This window comes from Gigantopelta aegis, chromosome 6 (assembly GCF_016097555.1).
Source record: "Gigantopelta aegis isolate Gae_Host chromosome 6, Gae_host_genome, whole genome shotgun sequence".
In the NCBI taxonomy this organism is placed as follows: Eukaryota; Metazoa; Mollusca; class Gastropoda; order Neomphalida; family Peltospiridae; genus Gigantopelta; species Gigantopelta aegis.
In genome coordinates, this window is record NC_054704.1 from 54,149,944 (window position 1) to 54,169,848 (window position 19,905).

General features: G+C 34.7%; 1 protein-coding gene across 3 annotated transcripts in view; it reads right to left on the minus strand.

The window, feature by feature from the left end:
• The window catches only part of LOC121376479 (DCN1-like protein 4), a 68,140-nt gene that overhangs the window by 21,946 nt on the left and 26,289 nt on the right, over positions 1 to 19,905 (minus strand). Inside the window, exon 1 of one of the 3 annotated variants that reach the window (XM_041504361.1) lies at positions 9,978 to 10,469. The exons of the other annotated variants lie outside the window; for them this stretch is intronic. Coding sequence (XP_041360295.1) covers positions 9,978 to 9,985 — 8 coding nt within the window. The 5' untranslated portion in view covers positions 9,986 to 10,469. Of the gene's footprint in view, positions 1 to 9,977; positions 10,470 to 19,905 lie in introns of those variants that run through there. 3 annotated transcript variants of the gene reach the window in all.

Sequence of the window (19,905 nt, forward strand, 5' to 3'; positions counted from 1 at the left end):
CTCGCATTTATCATATTTATTACTTATATTTTATTTTACAATCAGTAAGTGTCATGTGACACACATGCATGAACTGAATAACAAGAAATGACAGCAGTAGGCTCTCCTGTAATTTTCACATTTTACAGTTGGTATGTATTAACGTCCACTGAGAAGGGAAATCAGGATGGGACAAAGTTCCAATAAAACATTCCTTGCTGCTATCAGTTGGCAGTACCATTTCATTTAAATCTAGTGTTACTGGACCAATTGCCCTCTATCCCTACCAATGTCCTACAAGTGGTACTTCAAAGTCTGTGGTAAGTACTATCCTATCTATGGGAAAGTGCATATAAAAGATCCCTTGCTGCTTTATCGGTTGAACAGCATATGTAGTGGAAGCAGGTTTCCTCTCTCTTTCAAACACGTGTTAAAATGAACCAAAAATAAGGTACCAAATAACTGCAGTTAAAAAATGTGCTGAGGTGTCATCAAACAAATATTCCTTTCTTTTTATTTCAACTTGATTTTAGTTACCAATTAAGGTTCAAGCACGCTGTCCTAGGCACCCACCTCAGCTATCTGTCCAGGGCAGAAGTTATAGGAGAAAACTGGTGTAGTTGCTTTATGCTAGGTTCAGAGTGTCAACTGTTACGATGAAGTTGGCCAACCTGATGGCTGCATTGTAATTTCCCCCAACTCGTGACTTACGATGGGTGTGCTCAGATTAGCAACTAATGTGTTATACGACGAGAATAAGAGTTGTAAGAGTGCTCAGACTAGCAACTGGAAGTTAGTAGTCTGAACCTAGCATTACACTTCATTGAGCTATCGAATTTCACTCTAGGTTGGAGTCGGTACGAGGATGTGAACCCAATGCCTACCAGACTTAATTAAGGCTGATTGCTTAACAACTATGCCACTGAGATTGGTAATATTGTGCATTGACAAATATCAGGACAGTGTTCTGAAACTTTGTCTCATGTTAAGTGTGAAAATATGTATCATCGAATGTTATAACCCTGTCTCTATTCCAGTGATTTTCTTTTTCCTTGCCTTAGAAAGACACAGAAAAATCTTCCATTATTTGAATGTGTCCATAGATTTCTATAGCAAGCCTTAATTATTTAAAAATCAATATCACAGGCAACAGTAAAATCTTTGAAATCATTTAACTACAGAAAACCATTCCAAATGGAATGGTGTGTTCCTGGCTAAAAGGAAATATGATGGAATAACATCATTTGCTAACTGCATACATGTAAGATTCAATTGTGATGCTGATCACTTGAGATATTAGATGCTGTGTAAATATTGCAAATAAAATAAAACCACAGATATACTGAATGTATGCAATTGGCAGATTAAGAACATACTCCAGACAAAGGTAATTTATTCATTGAGAAAGCTTGATGGACCCAGTGTCTGACACATTGATTTTGTAGGAGTGAAAGGAAAGAAATATTTATTAACACACGGTTTGTCACTATCAGTTATAAAACATGCAGGTTTTTATCTCTGACATTTCACTCGATGCCCATGGCTCTGACTTAGGGAAATTTTATGTCTTTCATTTATATATAACTGGGAATTTTCAATTCTACTTCAGCTGTATTAAAATATGTAATAAAACCTTGACATGCTAAATGTAACGTGAGTCTTACGTTAGAGAAGAAACCTGCTATAATCACAATTGCAATTCCTTCAAAATAGCACAACAGAATCTTTTACACACACATTCCGAAAGAAAGAACAAAACAGCATACACTGTACCTTGGCCTAGCTTTAATACACTGGGTTATATAGAATGGATTTTGAAATATTTTTGTGGGGGTGGGACCATACGTATAATTAATAATAATGTCAGGGATTGAAAATAACAAGTGGGGTTCAATAAAGGTGAATAATCCTACATCACACTTTGCTTGTCAGTGCACCACGACTGGTATATCAAAGGCCGTGGTATGTGCTATCCTGTCTGTGGGATGGTGCATATAAAAAGATCCCTTGCTGTTAATCGGAAAGAGTAGCCCATGAAGTGGCGACAGTGGGTTTCCTCTCTATATCTGTGTGGTCCTTAACCATATTATGTCTGATGCCATATAACCGTAATTAAAATGTATTGAGTGTGTTGTTAAATAAAACATTTCTTTCTTTCTTTCACACTTTGCTCTTCTGGGTACAGAGGTCAATGCTGCTTCTTTGTTGATTCTCATTTATTAATTCAGTTACAAATTTGTTAAGAAATAAACATGGTACATGTACATGACACTATACTGATGAAAAGTTACACTTATCTCCAAGATCAATATTTATTCACGAGATTTCAAGGATGAGCAATGAACCCTAGTGGTCATTCAGACCAACAACTTAAGTAAAGAGATAACAATGTTAACAGATTAGTAAACCTGACAAAACGTTTGAGTCACCCCAGACAACAATGCAGTCACACCTGTGTTTAGCCTGTTAAACAGCTATTTATGAGTTCTTGGTCCTCTTACAGCAACTGGCTAAAATTTAGTTTCTTGGTTGACATTACTTTCTTTACACACATGTACATCTGGTCACGGGGAAAAAACCTCACTTCTGAGTGCATATAAAAACCTATATATTAAATTATCTGACATTCCCAATGCATTTTTTTCAGTAAAATTTGACCCATGAAATACACAAAAATGTTGCACACTGGTTTTTTTGTTCACTTACAAAAATTACCCAAAGGCACATTCAACACATCAGTTTGTAATGATACTGTACTTGTCATTTGTTTGCTGTTTAAGTCATTCAGTTTATTAACATGCTACAACACTGATATCTTACAATGGTAGATCAAAGCTGGGTTGTTTTTTAAAACATTATTATTATTATTATTATTTTATTTAAAGAAAATATCTGCTGGCCATTAATTAATTTTGTTGAGTATATTTTAAGAGCAATATGGACCTCTAAAGAATTGTAAAAAGGTGGAATCTTTAAACAGGTGGCTGCTTAATAGAGTGACGACATAACACAGGTTTAACAACATGTATGTGTTATGGGGTCACTGGAAGTACAGCTATAAGATAGCAATACACACAGGTAACAATACACACACAAATATATAACAATACACACACACAGATATATAACAATACACACACACACAGATATATATATATATATATATATATATATATATATATATATATATATATATATATATACAGTATATATATATATATATATACAGTATATATACTGTCAATATGTGTAACAGCTGCTAACAAAGCCTCTGTCTAAAATTAGACCATGATGTGCTGGAAATTACTTCTCAATCACTTTTACTTGATTATTTGTTAATAACATTATTGAAGTGTGAGGCATGACATTCTTTTACAAGTGACAGCAACTTAGGTCAACATCAAGACATTGTGGCTCCATCATTTTGGCTTTGTATGTAACAATTTTTTTTCTTCTTACATATCCAGTATACATGTATTAGTTGTTACAATTTTTTAAAGTACAATATTTTTCTAAACAGTCACAAACATGAGTAATCGTAAAAATTTGTAACAGCTGTCAAGCTATGCCATTCCACTATTGACACCATTCAGCTTAAAAAAACAGTTTTATGAGCTAATCAACATAAGCATAGTATCTAGTAACATATACAACTATTAACTCATATTAGTTTTTATTAATACAATATTTGTATGTGAATCTTACATTGGAATAAACTACTAATGATCAAAGAATATGTGGTGTTGTTTTCATTTAATCAGATGTTGTTCAGAGTGAAGTACTGTATACTTCTCAACTTCAGTGTCATGTGATAACCTCTTAATGACCTGAACAACTGATGTCAACTTATTTTGTTGCCTCAGGTGGCATCTCCAGACAATTTACTGTTTAATAAATAAATTAATACATGCCAATTTCTACTACATCAGATGGTTAGAGGAAATGGCTTTAGGTAACCTCTTAAAACAGGTCACTGCTTAATAAAGGTGTTCACATACACAACTGTGACTGTACTACTATCTTGATTTCAGAAACAAACGTACAATCAAATCTGCTTTAGAAGCGAACCATGTCTATTAAAATGCCACATATTTCAAGAGGCCACCTTAGACATAACGTTTGTTTTGTTTAACGACACTCACTAGAAGAGCACATAAGATTTTTCTGACACCTGCTATGGATCTTTTATATGCACCATCCCACAGACAGTATAACACATACCAACGCCTTTGATATACCAGTCGTGGTGCACTGGCTGGAGCAAGAAATAGCCACTGACGGAGATCGATCCTAGACTGACCATGTATCTGGCGAGCACTTTAGCACTTGGCTACATCCCACCCCACCTCAGACATTGTTATCCAATAATTACAAACTGGCCTGTATGAGAACGTATAAGTCCACATATAAGTGGTGAAGCCCTAGCTGGAATGAAAAATAACCCACGAGGTCTGGAATCAATCCTACAACATACATGTGTATTGTGAGGACTTCACTTATTGAGCCAGATTCAGCTCTCCAGAAGAACAGATTTATACATCTTGTATTAACAGCCACCCATCTTGACAAACCTATTCTGTACCGACTATAAACATACCCTTGGCAGACATACATCGGTTCTCCAGAGTCGGAAATAACATCCCCTATTGGATATCAATTTGAAAACTGATTTATGTCCCTTACATAACAACAATGCTGATGAATCAGAGCATTTAACAAAACACCAATATATATACTCACATGTTTTGTTCAAACACAGCCGGAAGCATTCATAATCATTAAACAAAAATGTCCAATTTAGTAATTTTCATTTTTACTTTAAAAGTTTGCAATCTGTGTTAAAGTATAGATCTAAATGTATGCAATGTGACATCATTATAAGTAAAAAAAAAAAAGGTTTTGGTCAACACATCATGGCAAATGTGAAAAGTTGGCTATTATTGTTTACCACAGCAACCAACATATAACAAGCGATATGAGTCTTATTGCATCCAATAACACTGAAGAATTGCCAACATCGAACACCAGGCTATATAAGACAAAGGTAGTAATGTCATAGAATAGACCCATAAGCTTACAAAAATATAGCTAACCATACGCGTTCATGCATATAAAAGTATAATATACATGTACATTATATTTTTTTAAACATGACTGTCTCAATAGTAACACTAATAACCTAGAAATGTTATCTGAATTATAAGACATGTGATTCCAGCTTCCTGTCTGGCCATTAATTAATAAAATCACTCTCTATGATGTATACTGTACACTGTATAGTTGGCAATTTGGATTTAGGATTCATAAATAATGAAACACATGCAGGTACATGTACATGTACATGTACATGTACAGTGTATAATGAGAGCTGGGGACTAATTCACAAAACACTATAACAAAAACACTGACTTCTACATCTGACTTTCAACCCCTAAAAGGTCAACCTTTTAGTTCTCATAACACAAAAAGACCCCTTGCTGCTTATCAAAAAATAAAAGTAGTCACATGCCATGTGGCAGCAAAAGGTTTTTACTTTTCTCATATTGTTTAGAAATTATTCAGGGAACATTATTTCAGAATCATGTCGTGATTCGCTACGCAAGTTTCAGAGATTGCTATGCAAGTTTGAAACATTTAAACAGTAACTGCTAATCAATTTTCTTCTAATCAAAATTTTGAAAACAAAATCTTCCCTTGTATTGTAGGCTGGAAACAAACAGCCATTAATTAATTGGGGTGCTGCCAAACAATATTATTTTTCTATTTAAGTACCAGTTCATTTCTACAGATTTTGTGTCAGTGTCCTACGTTAATGTGTGTGTGTGTGTGTGTGTGTGTGTGTGTGTGTGTGTGTGTGTGTGTGTGTGTGTGTGTGTGTGTGTGTGTGTGTGTGTGTGTGTGTAAATATCACCATATCCAAAATACAATTTTGCAAGAAAATAAATTATATATTTTCAACACAATTATTCCACAACACTATAATATTCAATCAATAACTTTAAAAAAAATAATTGGTACCTGGATCTAAATACCAAACTGCAAGGCAAAAGAATTAAAATGTCATTATTCTGCAATTTTTCATCAGTTGTAAGATAATCATTCAGCTTTGTGTCACATATTCCAAACAACAATGGTCTTCAAGATATTGGTATTACTACAAAGACTGCCTCCTGAAATGGCACGAAGACAGTTGTTCTGTAAATAATTACTTATTCATCAGTTACAAGAACCTATATCCAAAAGGTATTTGATGTATCATTTATAAAGATTATTCCCTCAGCAACATACATGTAACCTTGGCCCTACTTATTACACTATGGTTTTAGACAGTAGATAATGACATGTACATTGTATCTGTATGGGCAAAAGGACACTTGGACTACAGTGTAAAGGGTCAGTGTAAAATTGTGGCATGTATTGTAATAATGTACATATATGTAGGGCTTACTGTACAAAAAGGAGGTAAATGGGGAACTGGATCAGAGATCAACTTATTGGGTGGGATGTGGTGTGTCAGCATGGCAAGTAGTTTAAAAACCAATGGCCAATTTTAACATGTAACAAATTTTCAATGAAACTTTTTGCAACAGTTACTGAGCAATAGCAATGGAATGTACTGGTAAATGTTTTAAAAAACCCCAACCCAAATCAACTATGTACAAATTAAGATTACATGAACATGTATGCCAGAATGTTTGGTCCCCCCCCCCCCCCCAACCCCTCAACCTAAAAACACATACACAAAAATAGACTTAACTAGCCAGTTGTTCGAAGACAAGGAAAAACAAATGTAGAAATGTATATTCCAGTTGTTAATATCTTGCACACTGGTGCCATGTGTTACACATATATGTAAACAGCACTGTCCAAATTGGATACATGACCCAAAAGTAATTTTAATAGTATATGTAGTATTTAGTCATCCATACAAGTTGGGATTTTTTAATTATGGTCTTCAAAGGTGGTTACAAAATAATTATAAACGTCCATGGTGTCTAAAAAACATTTAGTTGAATTTGAGTAGACAATAAGCATGGTTAAATACATCAGATTACTGAAATTTACACCAAAAAGTACTACATAAAAGAAAAGACTAAAATTTATGAGTGCTTTCAATGAAATTAATTTAAATGTTGATAGGGTTGGGGGGTTTTTCCTTTATAAAAAGGTGCAACATATTTCACAAGTCTGTTACATTACATCAAGAAAAACTATATTTATTTATGTCTGATCTTAAAAGAGTATTCATTATATAATTAGAATATGAGATCTACACACACTTACATGTACATGTACATGTACATGTATGTAGTGTTGGGAATTGATTGGAATTTTATCATCGATCAACTGTATAATCAGTTGGAATTAAATAAACAAAAGATGGATTTTAATTATAAGGATCATGTACCTATTGTCGTGTTCACTGCAATAGACTCCCAACAACTGATAATTTTATTTTTAATAACTAATTAATATATAGGATACTTTTTCTTTATGTTCATATGAAAACAAAGCTTAACCGCAACATATCCATCAACTAAAATGGAGGAACAATTACAGTTAATATTTTTACCACACAATCGATTATGGATTTTCATGATCAATCATCTCTCACATCGGTAGAGGAAAACTGATCAATTTTCAATTATAATCTATCACTAAAACATCACTACATGTACCTTACACACAGAACATTCAAGAAATTACAACCCAGGAAGCACAGAGTGTACAATATTAACCTGGTTTTAAAATATACAGAGAGATGTGTGTACAAGTTATATTTTTAATGATATAAAATATTTAGATGGTTTTAAAATGTACAGAGATATGTGCATTTTATACATACATGTACTAATACAAGGCCTTCAGCCTTTGTCACATACATGTAGGTTGGTCTAATGCATGGGAACAGTATACAGTTGTACTGAATATTTAGTTATTTTATGTACCAATACAAGGCCTTCAGCCTTTGTCACATATTTGTAGGTTGGTCTAATGCATGGAACAGTATATAGTTGTGCTGAATATTTAGTTATTTTGTTGTTATTCAATAAAATATTAAGTGCATTAAAAACACCATACTATTAGGTTTATTAGGTTTTTGTGCGTGTTAAAACGTTGTCATTAAATGTCAAATTATTTTTAAACACTTCAATTGTGCGTATATCATATTCTTACAATAATTCCAAAATACCAGATCGAAGTGTTTATAAACATACATGTTTTTGTACATGTAATAGCCTCAGGGTATACCTTGAAATGATTTTAACACACATGTAAAGGTAATGATACTGTGTATTTTATGCTCTTTTTCTTCACTAATTAATGAAATTAGCTAAAATGCACACCAAATGTTACATCGAAGCAAAAACTTAATCTGTGCATCAAGTCATCTGCTAAGATGTAGGTTGAAGACCTTGCAATATACTAGTATTAAAAGGGAAGGGGGGGGGGGAAGAGGGGGAGGAAGAAGGAAAAAGAGCTTTGGCTACAAAACACTATAATTCTTGTAGCATTACTGGCACTAATGTTTACACATTCCTGTTTCTGACATACACATGTGCATGTATGCACAATGTAGTGTTGTGGCGGAATTTACCAGTACAGACTATACAGTTATTTATATATCAGGCTTGGGTTTCGGTTGTGTTTTTTAACAATACTAATAGAAAAGCATGTTTGATATACTATACACATAGAGGATTCGTTAAGAGTATTTTTTAATATGGAAAATATTAACCGAGTATATGTTAATCAGTATTTGTCTGCCGAGACAAATACCGATTAACTAGACGAGGTTGATATTTTACATATTAAAAAAAATGAGTAGCAAATTCTATTTATCCTATAACACTTCTAAAATAACATATTAATTAAATTTTTAGTAAATCACAGTACTAAAGTCACCGCCATCGGTAATATGATGTCATCACGATTAGCACAAATTAGTTTGACGTCACGCATTTTAACTAAATCTTTGAAAACGTTATGCTCAGGTATACAGGTCTTGTTGGCTGGTAAACAAATGACCCATCCACAGCAAAACATTATGTAGAGACCGTGTAAATTTGCATACCATTATTAACCGGGTTAATAAACTAAATTATCACATGGGTTTATGACATGGATATCATGGGCACGTTACAGGATAAATGTATTTATCTACCAGTAAATAACTGAAAACACCAGATTTTGCTACAACAGTAAAGGCACCTCCAATATAAGTATTAGTATACAGGTACACATCCCTTTTCCCTTTACATACATGTGCATGTATCTGCAATACTCGAATTCACACACTATATTTATACCATTTACTGATGTACATCTTTACCAACTTTTATTTGTGTTAGAATATACATGAAAAGAACTGAACAAATCTCTTATCTAATAGCACTTCATTAAAAAAAAAACTTATCAGCTTTGACTAAATGGAATTTGCACTGCAAACATTTTATTTGTAAGCATTGGTACACACACAAGTACTTACAAATACAATGTTCAAAATTACATTATAGTAATTAAGATTCAAATACTGTATAATTACACTCACTAAAACTGGGTGGGTCTTTGTTTTCATCAACAAACTAGACAGAAAAAGCTGTATCTTATACAGACATCTACCTGTATTTTATGAAGAACACCTGTTTTGACTACAGGCCATCTGCACTGGCAAACACTTCCTTTGTGTACAGGTACTTATAAACAAACCTGTATATATGTAGCATAGTAGAATTCAAATAAGGTGTAAATATTTATATATGGCTGAAACAATGTGGGTATGTTTTAATGTTCAAAATACAAAAACAAAAACACAAAAATAATACAAGTACAATGTACATTATGAGGAACACCAGTGTTGGATAGAGGGTATTTGCACTAGTATGTACACCACCTCCTGTACATACTTACTGTGTACAAACTAGTAGTAGTAGGATTAAAACACTGAGATATTACTCAAATATACATGTAGCACTGACAATGTATGTTATACCCACCAGTACATTATTAGAAACACCAGCTTTGGCTACAGGGCACTTGCACTGGTCCACACATCCCTGTATCCCACATTACAGCGAAGTCTGTAGTGTTATTGCATGTACCTATAGCAGATGGTTTTATTCCTGCACACATCACACAGTGGAGAAGTGAACTCTCAACACACGGAGATCAGCTGTAGTGTGTACATGTTCTGTTCGTATGCTATGTTCATGTCCGCCACACAGACAGATCCTGATGAATTTATCTGCACTGCTACTCCCAACAGATGACAGTATAAAAGTCTATAACAACAGGCCCAAGGCCAGCTGATGCTTCTATGACACATACGGGGCCCCAGAGCCTGGGTTTAACAGACCAGGCCAGTAAGTCAGGACAAGTGAATGTTATAGGCTCGCAAATGCTTGCAAACAAGACACATCAGTCAGTCATTTAGTCAGTGAGATTAATCGCATGTGCTCTTTACCAGTGAACTGATCAGCTGGAGTGGGCATGCATCCAGACTATTTTCGTATCACAACATTTGGCAGAAAACCAGCGCTGCTGTGTGCCACAAATAATCGGTGCAGGCACATGCAGCTGAAATGGTTAAAGATATTGGATTACCTTATTTCCTTAAATAAATGGTTACTCACACTACAAATGCATATGAATGTAAATGTAAAGAACCTGACACAACTGCCCAACTTATTAACGAGAGATTTGTTTTAATGGTTACACTCGGTGACAGTAACAATAACAACACAATGCTATTTTAATGCATACTGATTATACAACTTTGTGGAATCCATGTTTCTGTTTGTAATCACATGGGATGACTATAAGACAATTTTGTAAATTGAAAAAGAAACAAAATTTTAAAAAACCCTTCATTTAGACAAATTAGACGAAAGGCTTCCAATATTTAACTAATTGCCAAGGAATATATAAATGGATATATATGTGGGTTATTGCAGACAGTTACATTGGTTTGGTTTTGCTTTTAAAATGGCAATTTTACCATCATTATCAAACTTTGGCAGGGGTGTATCAGGAGCAGAGGGGTACATAATTACCATTTAAGAGTACACAAATATTTTGATTAAAAATTCCATATTTATTGTGTATAATCAATTATCATTGTGAGGTAAAAATAAGGCAATTTAAACACAGGGAACAAAATGTTGGGTGGTGGGGTATAAGGTCCAAGGTTTACCGAGGCTGTTACAAATAACTTTTTGTCCCGTAAATTGAAATGACCATATTTATACCTGATGGCAGTTACTGATTCTTTATCGTGCTGACTTACTGACAGCAAAACATTTGTAAACTATGATTTGTTTATTCTGGACTCATACATGCCAAAATATAGCTCCCATTCTCCAGTGACATAAAAATGTAACAGCTTCAACAAATATAAAGTTGAAAATGTTCATTTTAACAAATGGCAACCTGGCATTCTGAAACAAATGTGAGTTATGACATCAGTCATCATAAAACATGAGTTAGCTACTTCAATCAAGTGGGTAAGAAAATCATACATTAGATGTGCAACATGACACCTGTATTAAACAAGTACAAGGTCATTCAAAAGGTCATTTTGTGTTGTTTTCATTCAATTTTTACTTAAAAGGATTATCCCAAGTTTTCGGCAGTTGTTAAGATGATGACTTTTTAATGACTGTATTATTTTTTTATTTTCTAAATAAAATATAACTGTTTGTATATTAAACATGTTTCTGATTGTTCTAGGTTAAACTTAATTTTATTTCCAAATATATATTTTTTCATACATATGAAATTATTGGGATAACGTACCAAATTCAGTTTGGGCTACTTACAAATATTAGGACCATCATACACACCTTAAATATACAGACACTAGTATTCTAAACAAGAAAATATATTTAATATGTAATACTAGTTACAAAATTTTACAAGTCGAAAACATCTTACAATGCAGCAAACTCCAATAGGTTCCTATAACATAAACATTAAATTAAGCTCTTGTCCGATATAACTTTTAAGTGTCCCCATACCATGCATTATAAAAAATAAAGGAAAATAATTACTTAAATTAGTATATTTACCTATCTTGAATGCTAATGTTTAACACTTTACTGGTATAATATCCGCCTGGTTCCCCCCCACCCCCCACCCCCACCCTTTTAAAAATTATTTTTAGTTAGGGTTAGGGTTGGGGGGGGGGGGGGGGAACCAGGCGGATATTATACCAGTAAAGTGTTAAACATTAGCATTCAAGATAGGTAAATATACTAATGGCCTACAATACATTTACATGTTATGATGTGGTATCACTCGAAAGAACATAAGTATTGTAAACCTATTGCTTGCATTTAATTTTCTTGTCTTACTTTTAACATGTCTTTCAAACAAAGTCGATGAACATGAGATAAACATGAGATAAACAGACTCAGCAATGCTAACAATGAGCTATGCCAATCATTTACAGTGTGTAAAGTTGTTCTGTGCTTTATACTTGCATTAACGTCACAAATTATCACGTTCAATTTATAAGTGAAATGTGGTAACAATTAGCACTACCAGTGTTTGTTAGAAAGAAATTTTTGGGTATGGTGCTATGGAATTGAATGCAACCACTGTCAACAGTGTGAGAGGGGGGGGGGGGGGGGGGGGGGGGGGGGGGGGGGGGGGTGGGGGGGGGGGGGGGGGGGGGGGGGGGGGGGGGGGCCTCCTCCAGCAAGAAAATTAGTTAAGTTTAGGGTTATAATTAACAAAATCATACAGTAATGATAAAGAGTAATTCATTTTGTCAAAAGGTGAACTTAAAAACAAAAAATTTGCAAATATTTTGGGTATGGCGCCATACCCGTTTTACCCTCTGGCAGAAACCCCGACTACTGTGGAAACAGTTCAGTCTTGTTTTGTTTTAAATACTCTTTCACTAATATTATTAATAACCCATTATTGATACTCAGCTTAGTTTTATATTCTATAAAATAGTACTCTACAAGCCTAATTTGTCATCAGATTCTAACAGAATACTTTATTCGGATTCCCACAATCTTTCATATGATATCGCATGAATATTATAAGAATTACATTTTTGATGGATTTTTTAACAACATACTCAGAGTAAGTCAGAGTTCAACAAATCCACTAGCCCTCGGTCCTGGCTAGTGAATTGTTTGTCTGGGCTAGTGGAAATTATTAAGAAACTAGTCGAACACTAACTAAGCAACTAATTAATTCCTTATTTGATGCCAAAAATTAAAATTAAAATAATTATTTGGATTTTTTTTATATAATACTGGATGATGGACTACATTGAAAACTGGATTGTGGACTGGATTGAAAACTGGATGGTGGACTAGATTGAAAACTGGATGGTGGACTGGATTGAAAATTGGTAGGTGGACTGGATTCATATGACTTTCATTTAAATGGGAACCAGACTGCCATTCAAAATATAAGTCCAGCTTTGAAGTTGAATTTTAACCTCTCATTTGAACAATGACAAAATAAACTTTGCATTTACCTGCACAATACATACATGTACAAATATACATCAAGATATAATTAATGACATGGATGCAATTTCATTTTTATCACTGAGCTTCACCCTCTTACACTAAAGAGATGGCTACAAAGGGTGAGAATAAATTTAGGACATTCCCAGTTTATGATTTGAAATGTAGTATGTACATATACAAGTCAGGCATTTACATATCGGGCAGGAAACATGTACATATATGCAAAGGGTCTACGTGTACATCATGTACATGCATGTATACAGTGACAGTTTCACCACACTCCCTGGTTGACAAGCATGGTAAGATGCAAAATGGAAAACTAACCCTCATAAAAGCTTGTAGTAAACCTCACCCTGAGTCGAAATAACTGGTCTTGATGACCCAATTATGTCCAAGCACTGGCTTTAAAGTAAAGTTTGTTTTGTTTAAAGACACAACTAGAGCACACTGATTATTTAATCACCGGCTATTGAGTGTCAAACATTTAATAATTCTGACATATAATCTTTCCTACTACATTTTTCTATGAATATCAAGGAATCTTTTACATGCACTTGCCCACAGATAGGACGTATACACCATACAGGTAGGTATCCCCAAACAATAACGTCAGATGTTATAGTAACATTATATAATAACTATAGTATTTGTATTAGGGGTTTCTGTTTGGGGATACCTGTGGTATACACCAGTCATGGGGCACTGGTTGGGATTGGGAAAAACTCACTAAGAGAATGGCTCCAATCAGTGGGTTTGATCCTAGGATCAAAGTACACCAGGTGAGCACTCTGTCAACCGAGGTAGATCCCACCCCTCATTGGGTTTAAGGCCGTTAGGTATCATGATTGTGTTATCAAAACTGGATTCCAAATACTGAACATTGTCAAGAAGAAGTTTGTGTTATTAAAACTGGATTCCATATACTGAACATTGTCAACAAGAAGTTTATTTTGTTTAACGACACCACTAGAGTACATTGATTTAGTAATCATTGGCTATTGGATTTCAAACATATGGTCATTTTGACAGTCATAGAAAGGAAGCCTGCTACATTTTTCCATTAGTAGCAAGGGATCTTTGATATACCAGCTGTGGTGCACTGGCTGGAACGAGAAATGGCCCAATGAGCCCACCGATAGGGATCGATCCTAGACCGACCGCACATCAAGCAAGCGCTTTACCACTGGGCTACGTCCCGCCCCTGAACATTTTTTAAATACCTGGCAATGTTCAGTCATTTCTACTGGCTCATAAAGCTAATTAATCAAACATATCAAGATCTGACAACCACAACTGGTCATGTCCACTCTGTGAAAATGAGAGTAGTTCACTACGTGTACTTCATATTTTTCTTTATTACACACCCTTCAAAAAAATTAATAATGCATGTTGGCAAATTATGGTAAATGAACCACAAGCAAGATTTTAATGTGGAATACAAATATTAATAGTGGCTCATATGTTATAGCTCTTTAGAAGATAATATTATTTGGGTGACTAACACCATTATTTTTTAAATATTTAAGTTGCCCAAATAGGACATTGGTCACATTTAGCGATCTGGCCACAGGCTGTTTCGAACCCTGCACTCATGTCTTATTATATTTTTATCCAAAATAATTTCTTCAGACATTTTTAACCATTAAAACTTGTTTTTCTACAAAGTATGACTCTGGACATAATCAGTTCAAGTTGTCAGCCATTGATATTATATTACAAATATAGAGAATAACTACTTAATGATGTAGGATATCGGCTTTGTCCTGTGAAGGTAAGAAAATGGGTCCAGTTTAGACAAGTTTAATAAATACAAGTACAGTGCACAACTGTGGTAGTGAAAAATTAAAAGTGCCATAAGGACACCACAGATAAAGTGAACCTAATACCAATCCAGCATGACCAACTTAAAGTAGCAACTCAATTTCAGCTTGCATAATATTCTTCTATTATTTCACTACTACTTCAGAGAAAAATAAATGTTGCTACCTATATGATCATATGATGAATAATTTTTACTTGACATTCAATACCAGGGTCACATTGTTAATGGAAGACTGAAAACTTTACAAAAATACACTCAAAAACAAAATTTAGAATTCGGTGGAATTAAATGTCTCGCCTACCATGTAAACTTATACAGATGCATCCATATGTTCATTTGAATGCATGTTAAAAAAATTTAAAAAATTCAATTCAATTTTAAATATTTGTTTTACTTTTTGAAATGCATTGTGATGAGCATCCACAGGTCCAACTATAAACCAAGTTTCATTGATTAAGAATTTACAGTTTGAAAAATGGAGCTAAATGCGCAAAATCTTAGGTACGGTAACCAGAAATCAGTTCACCTGAATTTTACTTCTAAAGGTAACCGATTGTTCGGTTACGTGAATATAGTTCTCGTAACCAATAAGTTAGGCCTACCTAATCCTAAAGCACTTAAACTATGGTTCTGTGCTACATTGGTGGTTCAATTGTATTTAAAAACAAACTGATTTTCACTTTCATTACTGATATATGGTACTTTTAATTTTAGAATGTTATTGTTCACCGATTGGCGGTTCTCGTGATTTTAAAGTTGTATAACAGATACGCGAACAGAACAACGGTTCTCATGAAATATTGTGCCCTGCAACTGTAACCAGAAAAGAAATACCTATATTTCACCTTTTTACTTTACAAAGGTAAGACAAAAACAGGGAGTAAATGGGCCATGTATGTAATTACTAAAATATGGGGCAAATGTTAACGACAAACCCTGCCATCTGGAGATGAACACAGTGACTTAAAGGGACACACCCTAGTTACGTTTATTTGTTAACCATTACGGCGTTGTTTTTCGCTATTAAACCCCATTTTTCACAAATAAAATTGCACTTTACTTACATTTTATTATTTAGAATACACATTTCCATTCACCTGAAGTGCTTTTTGGTAATCCTGATGTTTGTAAAACCACAAAATTTATTTTTTGCATTTTTTCACAAGACGTGCTATCGAGAAAAAAACGTTAAGCAAGCGAGGTCCAATCTATTTTTAGAGGGGATATTTCCATTTCAATGTCACAGACGTGGTATATCACGTGACCGTTATCATTTTGGTTCGGTTTGTTTTCTCGTGCATGGTTCGCGCAATCAACATCCGATTTGTTGTTGTTCATTTGTGAGATTTTTCTTCACAGTTCGTAAACATTTTCAGTAACAATAAAGTTCAGACAAGTAAGTGTCTAATACAAAACGTTACAAACCCTTAAAACCAATAATTTTGCTGTTTTACGATATCTGGAGAGGGGATACAACCAGGACAGAACAGTTGAAACATGTACAGGAGAGGTGAAACGAACGCACCCCAAGTCTGTGAAATTTGTCGTGACGTAGGCATTGTTGTGCTTCGAGCGACATCTACCGGTGACATCAGAATACTAACTTTCAAAATTATTTCAAGCAATTGGGACATGGGGTTTCCCATGGTATTTATCGATATAAAACCTGCTTTTTCATTCCATTTCATAAAAACGTGATCTAAGTGTGTTACAGGTTTGTAGATTAACCAAATTATAATTTATTTTCGCTGGATGGAACTAGGGTGTGCGGCTTTAATGCTTGTTCTTAAAACTACTCTATAAAAATGAAAGTTTGTTTTGTTTAACACCACCACTAGAGTACACTGATTTATTAATCATTATCTATTGCATGTCAAACATTTGATAATTCTGACATGGATATTTGATGTGCATTTTCCCATAATGAATAGTACATACCACAACCTTTGAGAAACCAGTCATGGAACAATGGTTAGGAAGGACAAAAAACCAAAAACAAGAAGAGAATTGGTCCATCGAGGTGCTTCAATCCTACAATAATAGGCCATAACATTTCGAATTTCATGGGACACACTTTTTAGGTTCTGTGCGATGTGATTACGGGAAGACATTGGAAACTGTTTTTAAAACATATTATTTTCATTCATACTCAATATATAATAATCATAGGAAACAATTTCGGTTCCATGATTTTACCGCCATGGTACCGTAAGCCATCGTTTCTGTGATATCCGAGGGCCTACAATAAAAGTACCTCAGTGAAACACTTTAGTGACTGAACTAGATCCCACTCCTAATCACCCCATAATCTAGTAAAGTGCATCTCTGAACAACAGGAATCAAAACGCACCCCCACCCCCAATCATAAAATTTGGCATTAACCCGTCCCTCTTCAAAATAAAGATGTCAAAAAACCTGCTTTGTTGCAACATGTACTTAATATGCAGACCTGTCATGAAATACAAGTAAAAATGTCAAGTCGGTCTCACAGAAGATTAACCATGCACCAAAGTGTATTTTTGTAACAGCACACTTGCAGAATATTTTAACATGTATTTAGGTGCTAATGTCATCTAGTGAAATCTGCCAAACAAGACAGGTCTGTACCATTGATTGACTTTATTCCACTGAAGTCTGCTTTCTTCATAGGAATTTTCATCCAGTATCATATTATAAAACCAGATGGAATCATACCAGTAACAAGCAGACTTGCCAGGGCTCATTTTCAGTATACCCTGTCACCAGTGTATTGGTTGTGTATGGATCCTGTTAAAATGTTATTTGTGGATTATAGTCTAGTCAGTGTTGCTCGACTGGTATATCAAAGGCTGTGACATGTGTCATCCTATCTGTGGGATAGTGTATATAAAAGATCAATTAATCATCAGCTATTGGATGTCAAACATTTGTTAATTCTGATAAGTAGTCATCAGAGGAAACCCGCTACATTTTTTCTAATGCAGCCAGGGCTCTTTTATATGCACCATCCCACAGACAGGACAGCACATACTATTTATATACTAGTTGTGGCACACTGGCTGGAACGAGAAATAGCACAATGGGTCCACTGACGGGGATCAATCCCAAACCAACCACGCATCAAGCGAGCGCCATACCACTGGGCTACGTCCCACCCCCTGATCTGTAACAATACATAATAAAGCTATACACAAAATTTCAGCTCAATATCTTGAGGCTGTGCAGAAAAAAATTGTGGAAATCAAATTTTCTTATATCCTAAGTTCAAGGGCCATAACTCTGTGGCAAATTGGTAAACTGATCTGCAACAGTACCTGATAAACATATACACAAAATTTCAGCTCAGTATCTTGAGGCATTGCGGAAAAAAGTTGGGTATGGTTTGTGTCAATATGAACATTGTCTAAAACATACTAAAATCATAAAATCATAGGTTAATTCAGACATTTTTGGCATTTTGTTATGGAACTAACAAAAACTCAACTTATCTATAAATATTTTAAATGAGTCTCATTTATAAATATTAGACCAATTTTAATTATTTACATTAACACCTGTATGTTTCGTTATTCTGAAAACATAGGTGTGGCTTTTATCTTTTATGATGTCCTATATTGGTATTTGTAAATCCTTGCTTTGGATTCACAATTAACTGTTTTCTTCTACCTGCAAAGACGAGTTAATGGCTAAAGATACATGCTTGAACTATTGTTCCGGCAAGAAGAAATTACCAAGTACAAAAAAAAAAAACCCCACCTACAGACATAAGCTTGTTCCAATGGTGAAAAGTGAAAACGTAAGTGTATAAGAAGGGGGAGTGTTGAAGAAAACCTTCATATTGGGGCAAAATTACCTAGCCTGAAAAATTTTCACCATGTATTTTCATCATTCTACGCACAATACTAATTGTAATCCAAAAAACAAATGCAGTAATTTGTTTAGAACAGGCCCTAATTTAACCAGAAAAATGGCACTTTCAGAGGCCAAACATCACTGAATGTCATTCCGTTTGCACAGGGCTTCTAGATTATGGTAGCCCCACTCCCATGGCTAGTGATATTCAATGTTGAGCTAGTAAATAACTACTATTGCCATACCCGACGCCTAGTGAATTTTTTTGGGTCAAATGCTGCAATCAAGTCTATTTTGTAAATATGAATATCCTGCCCTCACCCCAAGCCCCCAATGTTAGTGTTTTTAAGCTCTATTACTTTTAAAGTAAAGTAGGGCTAGTGAATTTTTAACCATAGCTAGTAAATTAAAAAAAATGACCGACCCCATGGTTACTTGATTTTATAAAAATTCTAGAAGCTCTGGTTCTCAGCCACATTCATTTGCAGTGCCCAGGCAAGCATTAACTGTTTGGTTCTCGGCCACATTCATTTCAGTAATGCCCAGGCAAGCATTAACTGTTTGGTTCTCGGCCACATTCATTTCAGTAATGCCCAGGCAAGCATTAACTGTTTGGTTCTCGGCCACATTCATTTGCAGTGCCCAGGCAAGCATTAACTGTTTGGTTCTCGGCCACATTCATTTCAGTAATGCCCAGGCAAGCATTAACTGTTTGGTTCTCGGCCACATTCATTTCAGTAATGCCCAGGCAAGCATTAACTGTTTGGTTCTCGGCCACAT